This window comes from Accipiter gentilis, chromosome 6, assembly GCF_929443795.1.
Source record: "Accipiter gentilis chromosome 6, bAccGen1.1, whole genome shotgun sequence".
NCBI lineage: Eukaryota > Metazoa > Chordata > Aves > Accipitriformes > Accipitridae > Astur > Astur gentilis.
In genome coordinates, this window is record NC_064885.1 from 39083244 (window position 1) to 39098640 (window position 15397).

General features: G+C 44.8%; 2 protein-coding genes across 12 annotated transcripts in view; one reads left to right on the forward strand and one right to left on the reverse strand.

The window, feature by feature from the left end:
• The window catches only part of PRKCI (protein kinase C iota), a 33235-nt gene extending 31732 nt beyond the window's left edge, over positions 1-1503 (reverse strand). For all 3 annotated transcript variants that reach the window (XR_007506446.1, XM_049804002.1, XM_049804001.1), the window contains exon 1: positions 1068-1503. Coding sequence is in view for 2 of the 3 variants with exons in the window: in XM_049804002.1 (XP_049659959.1) it covers positions 1068-1183 (116 nt within the window). In the remaining variant the exon portion in view is untranslated. The remainder of the gene's footprint in view (positions 1-1067) is intronic.
• Positions 1504-4693: 3190 nt separating this feature from the next.
• Positions 4694-15397, forward strand: part of PHC3 (polyhomeotic homolog 3) — a 39821-nt gene continuing 29117 nt past the window's right edge. For 8 of the 9 annotated variants that reach the window (XR_007506443.1, XR_007506444.1, XM_049803983.1 and 5 more), the window contains exons 1-6: positions 4694-4749; positions 8146-8293; positions 9056-9214; positions 10652-10729; positions 12326-12484; positions 14181-14279. Coding sequence is in view for 7 of the 9 variants with exons in the window: in XM_049803983.1 (XP_049659940.1) it covers positions 8168-8293; positions 9056-9214; positions 10652-10729; positions 12326-12484; positions 14181-14279 (621 nt within the window). In the remaining 2 variants the exon portion in view is untranslated. The remainder of the gene's footprint in view (positions 4750-8145; positions 8294-9055; positions 9215-10651; positions 10730-12325; positions 12485-14180; positions 14280-15397) is intronic. The other variant, XM_049803986.1, reaches the window with a different exon arrangement.

Below are 15397 nucleotides of genomic sequence, written 5' to 3' on the forward strand. Positions count from 1 at the left end.
GTAAATACTGTAAGTGTCATAAATATTTTCTTCTACTTAACACAGATAACTAGAAGGAAGCTGTCGAGAGTATCATGTGTTCACTCTTAATCCAAAAATGCAACCTACATTTTTTTCTGTTTAGATCACCTCCTCTTAAGCTTAATGGCCCAATGAACCACTGTGAACCTTTGCACTCAAAACTTTTAAAAGTTAGGAACTGTAAGTGTTACTATTTAATAGGGGGTCGTGAACCCAAAGCAGAACACTTCTGCCTTATGTGTTGTTGTTGGAGAGCCATTGAATTGGACCAGAAACGTTCAGACGTTCATTGTGCAGACCTCTACCGTTTGGGTTTTTTCCCCAGCAGAAGCGGAACTGACAGTAGATGCATCTTAGTTACCATTCGCAGACTCCCTTCTCAGAAGTCACTCAGGCCCTGGGAAACAGCCTAAAAACTGATGAAATAGGTTTTCATCCAAACACCCTCCTCCTCTAGACCTGAATACCACTTAGCACGCAGAGACCAGGACCAAAGCTGGACCCCGAACGTGTATTTTTTTTTAAATACGAATTTTGCCATGTGTCCCGCAGTGAAGTGTTATGAAGGAACATGCATTATTCCTGACGGCAGGTAAACAACCGGGGCCTCGGGGTGCGTGGGAGGCAGGGTGAGCAGGGCAGGGGAGGCCCCTCCGGTACACCCGTGTTTACCGGCAAGGCCACACGGCAGGAGGCGGCAGCCCCTGCGGGCACCGCTCCCCCCACCCACCCCACCCCCGGTGTTCGGGGCTTTTTCTTCCCCCTTCTTCTTTTCTCCTACAAGTGGATACCACGGCTTGAGACGTTAAACCCGGCGTCTAAAACACGGCAGCCTAAGAACCACCCCTGACAGAAACCCGCGGGCTCCAAGCCCCCGGAGAAGAGCCTCCTTCAGACTCCCGCGGCGCCGGCCCCACCGCCCCTCGGCCGGGCCCTGCCGCTCCGCCCGGGGCTGCCTCAAACCTCTCCTCACGCCGGCGGCGGCCGCCGCCCCTCCGCCTGCCCGTGCCTCAGGCTCCCTCCCGCCCCTCGGCGCCCGCACTCACCCCTTGTAGTAGGCTTTCACCCGGACCTGGTGGGCGCTGTCCCCGCCGAGGCCGCCCCCTCCGCCGCCCGGAGCCGACATGGTGCTGTTGCCGCTGCTGTCCCGCTGCGTCGGCATCCCCCCCCCCCCCGTCTCCTCCTCCGGCGGCGGCGGAGGGCGAGCGGGAGGCGGCGGGGGTCGCGCAGCCGCTGCCGCCGTCCCTCGAGCGCGCCGCGGCCCCGCCCCCTCCTCACGGCGCCAGCCCGGGGCGGGTTGGAACCACGCGGGACGGGGAGGGGACAGCACCGGGAAGGGAGAGAGCGCGGAGCCGTGCGGGACGGCGCAGGACGGGAGCACGGATTCCCCTCCCGCCAGGAAGGCGGAGCCGCTCCGGGAGCGGCCGGTCGGCAGCTCCGCCGCTCGGGGAAGGCGGGCGCGACGCCTCGCGTGTTCTCCTCTCCCCCGCCCCGCGCGCTATGTGGGCTCTCCCCGCGGGACTCCTGCGGAGCGGAACGCTCCACGCCGTAAAGCGGAAGGGGGGGGGGAAGAGGCAGCCGCGATCCCCGTCGCGAAGCCGCCGCAGCGGCTCGCTCCAGGTCAGGCGGGCCAGAAGCCGCCCCGATGGCCCCTCTTCTCTTCCCCGCGCTCCCCCCGCCGCTTGGTACGGCCCGCCGCGAGGCACGCTGGGATCGCTTGGGCGTGCAGCGCGGCCCTGGCGCCGGCCCGGCGGGGAGAGGGCGCCGGGAGTGAGAGCCGGCCGGCAGCGGGCGGCCCGCCGGCGCCTCGCGTACCGGGCAGCTGCCGCGGCTGGGCCGGGTCCGCCGAACTGCCTCTGGGGACTCCCAGGTGCCTGGGCTCTTTCGGCAGCGGCTCCTGCTGCGGGGCCTCGCCACAGCCGGAGCTGGGCTCAGGGAAGGGGCCGAAGGAGGAAAAGTCGTCATTTTGCTTAGGTACAAACAGGACCGTCCTCCTTTGAAGGCTGAAAGAGCCAGAAACGCCTGCGGGGGTACTCCGTGGAGAGCGGCCTGTGGACCAGGGTCTCTACCTGGGCTGTTACGTAGAACCGAACCCACCGGCACCGTCTGCACCTCGGGAAAAACCCGTCTTGGGCACGGCTCTGCTCCTCCGCCATCGGTTTCATACCGCGACTCCTCCACTAGTTTTGCCCGAAAATCCAGGATCTTAACACAAAACGGCTGCAAAAGTAGCATGCTGGCCTTCGGCAGCCGGCGCGGAGCCGAAGGGCAACTAGAGCTGTTCAGAAGCAATGGCAACACGTTTCTTAGAACTCCTGTCGACTAAAATACTTTCTGTAACGATTCTAAAGAGTCCATGCAGTGCACGCTGCCTGCGGGACAGTATATACAGCTCAGGTGAAGCTTCAGTTGCCATATATCAAATGGCTAAGATATTTTTTAAGAAAGAAACAGGAAGGATGCTTCTTAACTAAAGGGGGGTGAACAGGGATGGTTAATAAAAGGTATTTTATTAAAACTGTTAATCATAAGCCACCTTATCGCTGCAACTAGTATTTCCTTCCTGCTTTGCCTATTTAACAATACATCAACAGCTTCTTTGATAACACGTACTTGTATTGCCCAACACCTCCTGAAAAGATGGATGTTTCTGGCAATCCTAAGAAACAGGGAAGCTTTGTTTTCTTCTATTACAGTAAAAGCAATTCCTTTTTCCCACTGCCCCCCTCCACGCTCCAGTCAGCATCGCATCTGGATGTCTGCATTAGAGCAGTGCAGAGTCCAGCTTTTCATGTTCAGTTACAGGCTGCTACATGAGATCGGCACTTCCAAATCCACACACCCTGCTCCTTCTCGTATTGGTGATAAATTAAGGCACCCTATTTGCTGTTTACCTTAGGTGTGGTTACAAAGTACAGAATTTTTTTTTCATGCTACCTGACCTTCCTGCAGTGGTTGGTTGTTTTTTCCCTCAGAAGAAAGTTATTTGCTCCACCCAGCTTCCACACAGTATTACATCCTTTTTGTACATCAGGAAGCATGCTACTCTATCTTAACTCACCCATATCTTGCACCAGGACTTCCAACATGTTTTCTATTTCCTACTGGATCTCCAAGTGTATCTCAGCACAAGTCTTCATTTTCTCTACACCTCCTTCTTTTTTGACCTATGAAAATTCCTATTTTCTTTTACCGAATCATCATGTCAGCTTTCATAGAAACCAGGCATCCTCAGACCTGGTAAACCGTCACTACTTGTCACAGGCAGTCCACCTGCGGTCAGTGTTACTGCTTCACCCCTCAACGGTTTAAGCTCATCTACAATGCCTTCGATGGTGTTTGAGTTTCATGAAGACGCCTGCCGAGACTCTTTTCTTTGCAAAGTATTTATCTATCCTAACTAGCTGCTAGACAACTGGCAATTTATTTTCTCCCTTCGCGTCCAATTATCACTTGGTCAAATTGTTATGTAAGGAAACAGCAACCTAACTGCAGAAAGAAGTATCGCTGAGTTACATTTTACTATTTGTTCCTATTGCTCTTTCTCAAGTTTTTAACCAATGTCATTTTCATTCACACTACTGGTTCTCTATCAAATATTTAATGTGTCATGAACCAGCACTCCTGTCCAACGTAGCAGTTTTCTTCCCAACTCTCACTGCGCTGAGCCGCTTTCTTTCTGAATCACTGGGAACACAAGCAACTTTGAAAATACTAGTATACCTGAAGGTTATGTAATAATGTTACAGAATTCTAAGATACAGAAGATGTTTCTTCCTCACGGGAAGACATTTCATGAAGAGGAGAGGGCAAGATGCTGAGTTTGTCAAGGTGTCCCATGTAAGATCTGAATTAGGCCTACATGCTATAGTGGCCATTTGTCTTTGTGGAAGTTGAGCTTTGCTCATCTATGCCACGTAATATGCAGCAGCTGCTAATTTCAGACAGGGATTACTGGCATAATTCAGCTCTGATCGATTATGGTTAATTTAGAGGGAGAGGTGGTCTTCCCCATAGCAGGGAAAGGCTCAGAGCCAACATTTTGTAGTAAGGAACTGAAAGCTCAGTTAAGGGGGCTAAAAGACTCTTCTGTTTCATAGTCCTCAGAGAAGTTAAAAATTCACCACCAGTGTCCTGGTTGGAGCTGCCGAAGTCCTTCAGCAGCCAACGTGGAAAAGCACTACAAGCAGATATTTCCCTGACCTTAACCTCCCAACAGCACTCTCAAAACAGCACGCATCACGTCCTTCATTTCCCTACTGTAGCCAAAGCACGAATTAAGCTTCCTTGCCGCACGCCCTAGCAACATATTGCTCAACTCCACCGCTCCCGCAGGAAAATTAAAGTGGCCGTCCCTGCTGCCGTGCTCAGCTAAACACGCAGCACCGCACACCGCTGCGGGCCCTGAGGGAGACCAGCCCCCTCATCCCCACCGGGCGGCTAGTTCCCCACCGCAACCTTCCTGCGTTAACGTGATGCCGCTCGCTACCTCCACCGCGATCCGGCAGCCGCCCGGGAGGCTCCGCGGGGAACCCCCGGGGCCGGCTTAGCCGACAGCCCGGCCCCCGCCGCGGTACCTCACGGACGACGCCGCCGCGCTCCAACCACAACATGGCGGCGGGGGCCGTCACGTGCCCGGCGCCGGCGGGCGCCCAACGCGCCTGCGCAGCGCCTCCCCCTGAGGGAGGCGAGAAGATGGCGGAAGCGGAGTAGAGCGGCTTGTCCGAGGCGAGTCTCCCGGCGGGACGCGCGGAGGAGGAGGAGGAGGAGAAGAAGAAGGGGGGGAGCGGCAGCGGCAGGCCCCGGCCAGGCCGCGGCGGGGCGGGGCGCGTAGGCGGGGACCCGCGCCCTGACAGCGGGCCGGCCCCGCTCGGGGAGCGAGTGCCTCCCCTCCCGCCCACCTTTCCTCCCTCCCCGGCGGCGGCTGGCGCCTGTGGGGCCGCCGGAGGCGGTGGTGGGCGGCGGGCCGAAACGTGGCTGCCGGTTGTGGCGGCGGCTGGGCTGGGCGAGGCCGCGGCCCGGTGCTGAGGGGGCGGCGGGTCAGCCCCGCCGGGCCCGGCCTGCGGCGGGGAGCGCCGGCCGCGGCCGCCGAGGGGCCCTGCGGCTGCCCGCCGAGCAGCCCCGCCGCTCCTGGGTCGCTCCGTGCCGGTTGGCGGGCGAGTTAGTACCGCGTGGCGTGGTTTGTATTTCCACAGAGCGTAGTTTTAAATTTACCTGTTTTGGTTTGGTTTTGGTTAACAAGAATACAGAACCCCAAGGTTTGGGCGAGGTTGGCCTGTGCTGTAGTTGGAGCGAAGGGAGAGAGAGGATTTATCTCGGAGCCTGCGGTCACGTACAGAAATGCCCGTAGGGCTTAGACTTGGAGGAAAATTTCATGTGTTTCAGTGGTGTTTGTACCCTTGGAGTTGTAAGGAGAGGTCATGAATGGAAAGAATGAGATTAAACCATATATGTAAAAAAAAACAAAACAAAACAAACCCAGGACAACAAACCAACCTCAAACTATTTTTAAATACCAGTTACTATTGCAGATTGTCAGCAGTGTTCTTTATTGCTGTGACATTTACCAAAAGTCAGACTTTCTAAGTAATGACACTTGTATCCCTTGTGAAGGTAGTTTAATACTATTGGTATAGCATAGCAGGTATTTCTTTATTTTAGGTATTTCTTTACTTTAGGTATTTGCTTTGACCAAAAAAATAAAGAGAACAAGACTTCTGAACATTTACATTATGAATGGTGTAATTTGAAATTACATGGTGTCTCATGCTGTTACTGCTTGAATAAATACTTACTTGCGGTATAGTTTTCTGTTGTGCTTTGTGTTTTGGGCTTGCTTAAATGCGTGGTGGTTGTTTAAAGTCAGGCTTTAGTGCGTTTTCTAAAACTTTGCATTACAGAGGTTCTTTTGAGTTAAAGTTGCTCACAGGCAACATCGTTGTAAGGTCTTCATACATTAAAATTAATTTTGCTGTGAGGTAGGAGTTTTGCCTTTTTGATATCGTTGACTACTCGATGAACAATTTCAGAAGATTATTTTCAATTGTATGTGGGATTATTTTTTTTTTTTATAACTAGAAGCGGTCTCTGCATGTGCAGCGTTGTAAAGTAAATGAAAGCCACGCTGCAAAGGCAGTCTGATTTTAAGTCACTAATGGGTTTTATGCTTTCTGTCATAAAATACCCATCTGCTGAATTGCAATGGATTCTTGGTTTCCTTGCTAAAAACAACCACTTTTTAGGTATTTCCTCTTCTCCCTTAAACATCCCCCTTCTCACTTAGAGAGGAGAGTTTTCGAACAAGTGTGATCTGTTGAAATACTTTACTAATCTCTCAGCCAAAAGAGGGCACGCTATTTCTGCCTGTTCATGCTGTGATGCGTGGCGTTTGTGTTTCGGTAGGACTACGGGGTGGCAAGTAAGCATCTCATGCTGGCTCTAAATGAGGTGCCAGAGGAGGACTGGAGATACACCTCAGCTTCAGGCCATGCTGAACAAAAGTTTAGGGGCTCTTTCCTGTTTTGGTTGTACATCCATTGTGGTAACAACTTGGGCAATGACAAAATTATTTTTGAAAATGAGACACTTTCAGCTAAAGGGTTAACAACTCTCATGGGCTGAACTTCTGAGGGAATAGCTTGTAGGGGGGGATAGGTTGCACATCTCGCTAATAATACATCTAAAATGTGGCTGAGAACGAAGGAAATTAAACATCTGATGTTGTTTTCCTAGGCTAATTTAACCAGTTGCATAACTCTGCTAAAACTAGCTAGACAAGTTGTAGGTGTAAATATTTTGATGGGCTTTTTTTATGTTGTCCTCTGGAGGAGACAGGACTTTTTTTCAAGGTACTTTTCATTAGCATTATGTGAAATTAATGTAAAGTGGCTTTAGAAGCGATGCTGGTTTTATTGTAATTGAAGTGGTTAACCATGTATGTTAACTTGTGCTCTAATGTAGGTAGGCAAATGGCATCAATAAAGCACAACAGATCTGAATTTTTAACAACAAGGCCGTATTTTTTTCTCCAGTTCTAATAGTAGGGGTCTCTGCTTTTAAAGTGCGCTTTATTGCCATGAATTTTCTTTGATGGCAAAACATAGACAAGTATACAATAGAATGATAGGCGTGAGGTCCTTAGGTGGCCACGTATATCTGCTAAAGTTTAGTTATTCAACATACTGAGGAGCTATAGCATTGTGTGCAGTTCTCTACTTGCAAAGTAGTCAGGTTTTGAGAGGGGAAGGTAGCAGCCTGGCAGCATTGCATTCTGCTTTCAGCTGTGAGAGTTGAAACTTCTAATTATGTTTGTGTTTGATGCAGTATCCAGTGGACAGCGTGTTAAGCACTTGGCGATGCTGCTTTTTTCCTAATACATTGCAGTGCTCTCAACAATTATTTTTCTGAGCACTTCTTTACTATAAGAAGGAAACACATCTTCTCCCCACCCTTTTTAACATCCTTTTAAAAGCAATAAACAGCAACTATGCTGTTTCCTGTTAATCATAATACCAATACTGAAAAAGAAACTAAAGTAAACACCCCTCATATATTGAGGCGTGTGATTGATTTCAGTTTTAAAGACGACATTTTGGGAGAGATTGTACTCTGCAGTAGAGGGAAGTCTCCTAAGGCTCGGGGGGAATCATCAGAGATGCTTAAATAGGTAGTTTCTTCCTTGGTTCTTGCTGTATTTTGTGAGGTATTGCTGTAAAAAGTAAAAGCATTTTTCTCTACATCCTTTCCATCTCTTTCCAAATAGAGCATGCCACCAGTGATTTTTTTGGCAAGAACATGTTTTGCTCAATGTACAGAATGGTCCTCCAGCAGTTTCAGTGCTGTGCTGTGGGGAAGAGGGATGCGGCAGTACTCCTGTGTAGCTTGTTGGAACTCTTGCATGTATTCCTAAATTGGTCACCTATTGCTACTCTCGGTAGATCTTAGAAGATTGTAACCACATCTCTCAACAAATTCCATCAAGTAATAGCAAATACTACAAACTTATCCATTTGAAAATTGTCCATTATTCTATCTCAGTGAAGCTTAGATTTTATTTTTTTTTCCTTTAAAATCAGTGTGTACTGGCCTTCTGTTTGTGAACCACTTTTATTTCAATTCTCCCAGGCCGGACGAACACTGCACAGCTATGGAGAATGAACCAAACACAACGACATGTTCCGCATCTACAACTACTATCACTACCACCTCCACCGCCCGCACGCAGCTACCACAGATATCTGTCTACAGCGGCTCTGACAGGCATGCCGTCCAGGTACTGAGCTATGAGATATTCTTTCCTGTCCTGTACAGTGCTCTCAAATACAGGCGTTGCACAATACTTTTACACAAGATTAACTTTCCATTCTTAATCGTTGTCTTATTTCTCAGTATCTGATTTACTGGTTTTCAGAAGATGTTTTTTACTGATGGGTATCAGACCACTTAAGAATAGTGCAGGGTATGGGCCTGCCTCCCAAATAAGGGAAGGGGAAATGCTATGCTAGAAAGCTTGTTTTTTTTCACCATTCCCTAAGGGTATGGATTATTAACAGAAGACTTTACACCAAATAAAGCTGTATGACCAACATTGACTACAGGGATCCAGAGGTATCTGTGTGTGTGTGTAACTGCTGCTTTGGATCCAGCCCCCTCTTGCTGTTCTTTAAATTAGGTCTCCTCAAACTCTGTATGGTCCATTCTGTTGGGCTTGGTAATTGAGTCTCACACACTATCCTGATCTTTCAAAAAGCTGAACATTACGTAGGACTTGTTGACAAGAACCTAAGAGGCTTGGATGTTGTGTTATGAATGATGCTGTATTGTCAGCTGATTGTCAGGCTTTTCTTGAAAACATGAATGTATTTATGTTGGCTATATACTGTGACTTGGCTGAGTGATGGAGTGAGTTCAGTATTATGTAATTGGTATGAAAGCATTTATTTGGTTTTATTTCCTTGTAAAGGTAAACTTCAGCATCATGTCAGCATGGTGTGTACTTTGTAATTGTAATTAATTACCTACTGATTCATCACAGGTTATTCAGCAGGCCTTGCATCGTCCTCCTAGCTCAGCTGCTCAGTACCTCCAGCAGATGTATGCAGCCCAACAGCAGCATCTAATGCTGCAGACTGCTGCTTTGCAGCAGCAGCACTTAAGCAGTACCCAATTTCAGAGTCTGGCAACTGTACCACAGGTGAGAGCGAAGATTGCTGAAAAAGAATGGTGCACTACTTTCTAGAGTAGGACTACAATTCTAGAGCGTTGTCAAACATAATAACAGCTTAAGTGCCTGAGCTTAATGCCTCACAATAATTCACTGTTATATTTTAATGACTTTGTTATTTTAAATTGTACCTTCCTCCAAACTATTCGGAGGATTTTGTCCAGTGTTAGAGATGCTCCAGTAGGCAACCATTCCATGCTTTATTGCATACATTATAATGCATCATGTAAATCATCAAATAGTAATAAAATAAATATTAAAAATAGACTACTTCAATCTTCATCCCATGATTTTCACTAAAAGTTGATGGGGAAAGCAATGAATAGCAATGTATCTTAGTGAAATCAAATAAAAATAATGAACATCTGGTACCTTAGTGTGTTTTGCCACGCATCTGGCTGCATTATAAGTAATGGCAAAATTCTTTTTTAACTCTGAGTAGAAATATAAGAAGTAAATGACATCTCATTTCTGAAGCACAGCTTTTAACATTAGTTGAACAATGGAGGAGACCCATTTTGAAAACTCGAGCAGTGGAAAGGTTTCCTTTGACCTCAGTCAACCTTGGATTGAGAATACTATCTTGCAGAGATAGGTGGTTGTTAATGATTTTACACATGGAAATGCTAAAACGGAGTTAAAAGACTAGAGGGATATAGCTATTTGTTGTCAGAACTGGGACTGACTCTTCTATGCTCCTGCCTTTTTCTTCTATACCTTTTCCATCAGATCACTGTAATGTATTGATTTGTCATATTTTTTTCTGTGACAGATTTGTGTGTGCATATACAGTTACTGAGACAGACAAGCTCAGATTGGGAAGGGCTAGAAGGTTTTGGTATAGAGTCTGTTAACATGGAAATCTGAATCACTGTCCCTGTATTTATCTGAAGGGCTGGAATAGCGTACTGTTACAGACCCTAGATGTGCATACATAAATCATTCTAGAATATGAGGGTGTTCTTTACAGCATTTATAAAGTTTGCTTTAATAATAATAAATAATAAAATAATAATAAAAATTATTATGTGAGTTTTAATAATGACAGTTTTTAATGATGTCACATTTCAAGTTCTGAGCACCATAGGTAGTGAGCTGATCAGTTAACTCCAACATTAACAGTTTGATAGACTTTACCTCTGGTAGTTTTTGTTCAGGTCTTGATCTGCAAGACTCTGAGTGCCTGAAATTGGGTAGGAATTCAAGGCATTTAGCACATTGCAGATGGCATTCCTTAGTGCAGAGTGCACTTTGCTGAAAACTAATTCCACTGAGTTAAATCATTTTTACTGTTAACTCAGAGAAGAGGTAATGGTAGAGAGGGATGTTTCTGATGTTCATATTATTGCATAAACCATCACTTAAACACTTTTATTTCAATATTTGACACATATTCTTGCTATTTAGGCAAGCCTGTCAGGTGGGAGGCAATGTACTTCCCCCACTGGGAGTGTCACTCAGCAGTCAAGCATGTCGCAGACGTCGGTACGTAACTGAACCAAGCCCTCCATCCATTCTCAACCCCTCTTGGTTATTATATAACTGCTTGGAAAAACAGAAATTATTTTAGTATTTAAATTTGTATGATTAAAATTAGTATTACGGAAACAGTAAATAGAAGTATGACAACTCTGTAGTAAGTGTCGGCTGCACTTCCAGCATCCTCCAGTCATCCTGATGCATGTTGCCAGCTGCTATCGTTGCTGGCCAGTGTTGGAGGCTTCCCTGGTCCCAGCCCACTCTTGGTGCTCTGAGGGGCAGCTGCTCGCTCCGCAAGCGCTCATGACGGTTCAGACCGCTGCAGGAGTCACTCCCTGAGCTTTCATCTCTTACATGATTTCTTACTGGATTTTTCACATTGGTTTCTTTATTCAGGGCACTATTGTAGGTTAACATCATAACTGTGTATCTGTGATTAAAGAGCACCAAATCTAAAGAATTGAAGTCGATGCTCACATATATGTGTGAAACTGATTAAATGTTTGTAGCATTCATTCTTTTATTGATTATCATCTTTTATCATGCATCTTTTATGCACTTTCAGTTATTTTATCCATATTCTAGGCATGTGCTCAGGTTTCAGTTATTAGCAGCTCTGTGTTCTTCAGTCCATGCTGTATTTCTTCAGGCGGCATCTTCAGACATATAATTTGCACAGTCTCTTATGTACAGTTCTACAGTTGTCTTGAGTAGGACTTTGTTAGTCCTATAGACATCCTGCTTATTAATCATGCCCTCAAGCTGTTCATGATTGCAGTGCATAGCTTTGGTAATTTAACTGTATATTTTTTTAAGCTCTCATAGCATTGCTTTGGCTTATAGTTGTTAGAAGCAAAATCATTAATTCATTAAATTTAGGAGGGAAAGTCGTTAAAGATGTCTGATGTCAAACTAACAGAATAATTGGGCTGGGATTTTTCAAGGAAATCTTTTGAGTAAGTGATGAAAAAGAGCTGGGCACTTAACTCTGTTAGAGCGGTTAGAAAAAAAAGAGGAAAAAAAACCCAAACCAAAACCACAACAGCTTTTCTTTGAGAAGATGCCAAAGAGCAATTGTTGAGGAGCATTTAATATGAAATTGTAGAAAGTTTTAGTCTCCAGTCATTTTTAAATGTGCATATGTAGAATGAGGACTCAGAGTCCATATATGGTAGCACAAAGAAGTGTCCTGATCAGGTTGCATAAGAAGCATAGCAGAAGATATCAGTCCAGTGGGATAATATAAACATTTTAAGATGCTTAAATATTAAAAATTAGGTATTTTCCTTAAAATATTGCAAGCTCATGCTACATATTCTGTAAATGTCTGTTTCTATGAGGTATATTTTTCAGACTTCATAATATCATTGTTTGTACTTGTAACTGCTGATTATTTGCTGCAAAATGGTTGCTTGCAGTTTAAGAATGAAAATGTACAGTCTTGCCAAAATCCAGTTTTGTGATGATTGGCTCAATCTATTTTTGATATCTTTACAGTTCAGAGATTTCAACTGCCCCTGCCATTTTTGTCAAAGGCTTTCTGGCTTTAGACCCTAGGATGAATGAATTTCCATGACAGAAGCAATATTTTTGTTTCCTTAGATTAACCTCTCCACCTCTCCTACACCTGCACAGATAATAAGCCGTTCACAGACCTCCAACACCACCAGCAGCAGTATTACCCAACAGACAATGTTGCTGGGGAGCACCTCTCCAACCCTGAGTGCAAGCCAGGCTCAAATGTATCTACGAGCTCAAATGGTAAGTTCTGATTAAAATTCTTAAGTTTGATTTTGGTCCATCCCTGTCGTCTCCACCCCCCACCACCTCACCCACAAAAAAAAAACCCCACCCTAACCATTTGGGGTTTTATTTTGTTTCTATAAATTATTTATAAATATATTTCTTTAGTTTTAGATAGCACTGAGAATTTAGTCACTAATTTTGTGAACGTGTATCTTCTGAAACACTGTAGGCATCAGAAGTAAAAGGCTTGCTGTAGCTTAGTTCCCTGGTGAAGTTTGCTCAAGTGTTTTTAGCCTGGTCATATTACAGTTATTAAATAGATCAAATGTGGGGAAAAAAGTAGAAAAAGAGCACCTTTCTTTTCTGGCTATGTAGAAGGGCATACTGGAGTCTCTCTGTATTCAAGGTAGATTGTTTTCCAATGCACTGGTAACATTCCGAGTTGCAACTCTTGATTAAAATTTTCTTAGATTTAACTAAGATTGTTCTTTGCATTATTGTCTCTAGAATTCAAGTTAGATACATAGCTTTCATTCTCTTTGGATTCACATGAAACTCATTAGATTCTTGCAATTTCCTGTCAATGTGACATTTCCATTTCCTAATGGGCAACTTTGAAAAATCTGTTCAGTGACTTTTTTTTTTATTTTTTAAATTTAGTACTATCTCTAGCAAGTTTCATATGAATTGAACCTTAAAATCTGTGTGGGTTTCCATAGAAATTACTGAAGTTGTACATGAATGCTCAGATGCCAGTCAGTACTTGGTAAAGGCCAGAGACTCTATTATGGCTTGTGTGAGTTAATGACCAGAGCTTTCTAGTGTTAAGTTCAACTGCATGAAATAGGAAGAATCACTGTTATAATACACTGAGATTCAGAGCCAGAGGTCCGTGACTGCAGTGGTATATAAAAGTAGATGCAGGCATGAGTTCTTGCAGGAATTGCACCTATGAAGTATGTTTCAGAAAAGAGATCCTTTGTTCTTTTTCTGAGATTTTTCTTAGGCATGCACAGCAATGCTTTTATGCTGTGTTGAGGTTTTTTTCTTTGGCTATTGTTTTCCTACATGTTTATTGAAAAAGTAGTGTAACTTGAAGATAAGGATTTAAAGATCAGACACCTGTTTATCCATTTGCCAGTGAAAGGATTTCCCGAGTCTCTGGTTTGTAAGCAAAGCTAGATGCTGAATGTACCTAGTACTATTTAACAGAACAGGAATTACGAATTCATTTCATGTCACTGCCTTTCAGTATGTGTTAACAACTTAGCTGAAGCAGTATGAGGATGATATTGCTGGGTTTTCTCGTAGCAATCTTTCTCAATGACGTGGAGTAATGATGCAGGTTTTCCTATTCATTTATGCTACATTTTCATCCAGACTCTCAATGTCAAATCCCTTGCTTATTTGAATAACTGCTTTACACCCCAGTTTCAAGAAAGAAACTTACCCTGTTAGTTTCTGTTTAGAATGGTATTGCAAGATCATTTTGCTAGCCTCACTGGTTCAAACATCATACTTGTCTTTCAGTGTTTCTAGCTGGCATACTAAAAGTCAGGTATTTTTCTTCATCACCAAGACCTTTCATTTTCTGTAAAAAGGTCAACTCTATGTTAACTTGTGTTATGTATCTCTCTTTAAAATATTGCATTTCTTTCACATATAGTCAAAGTTTCAGTCTGTTACCAGATATTTTTTTCTTGCTTAACAGCTTATTTTCACTCCTGCAACCACTGTGGCTGCTGTCCAGTCTGACATTCCTGTTGTCTCATCATCTTCCTCATCTTCCTGTCAGTCTGCAGCTACTCAGGTGAGCTTGTGTAAATTTATTAAAGGTATGTCCAGTAAGAGTGGGCCAAAACTGAAAAGTAAGGAAACATTGTGCTTAAGTTTACTTGCCTATAAAAACTATTAACGGGTACTGGTTATGTACAACTTCAGTGTCTTCTGTTTGCTGTCATCACACATTTAGAGATGATCATGTTATGTATAAAATTTGGATCCTGGATATGACATTTTAGGTGTTTGTAATTAGCTGTCGTCTTTACTGCCTTGAATAATTTCGTGTTACCAGCTGAACCTGTATCACCTTTTCACTGCTCAACATAGTTGTTTATCACCTGGAAAAAAAAAATGTCCTTATACAGATCGCTACAGAATGTATTAGTCAGTCTTCCACTGTGAAAGGTGAACGCTTGTCTAACAAATTTATGCTCTTGTGAGAGATCTTCTCTTCTATCTTAGCAGTTTCTTTAAAAGCCTTTGATAAATGGACCTTGTTTAGAAACCTTTTGGAAATCCAAGTAAATTATAGCAGTTGAACTTTCTCTGACCTTATGTTTATTGACACCTTCAGAAGATTCTAATAGATTGGAAGACCTTAAAGATGTGTCACTGTTCTGAGATAATGGTATATTATTGAAGCTTGCCTTCTCTCTGCTTTTCCAGTAGGTATTTTGAGGCAGGCAGAGCTTGCTGGAGTCCAACTGTGTATTTATGTAGGATGTTGAGCAAGCTCACGATGTTAAGCTCATCAGTTAAGCCTCTGCTGGAAAGACAGGCTGCTCAGACTGCTGCTTCAGTCTTGGAGTTATCATGCCTCACTGTCCTTTATCACAGCTGCCTCTCATCCAGATTCTGCAGATCAAATTTGAAAGTTGTATTGGGTTTGCATGACAAGGTTTTGGTAGTGGGGGGGTTACAGTGGTTGCTTCTATGAGAAGCTGCTAGAAGCTTCCCCTTTGTCCAACAGAGCCAGTGCCGGCTGGCTCCAAGACAGACCTGCTGCTGGCCAAGGCCGAGGCCATCAGCGACAGTGGTAGTGCCTCTGGGATAACAGATTTAAGAAGGGAAAAAAAGTTGCTGTGGCACAGCAACTGCAGCCAGAGACAGTAGTGAGACCATGTGAGAGAAACAACCCTGCAGACC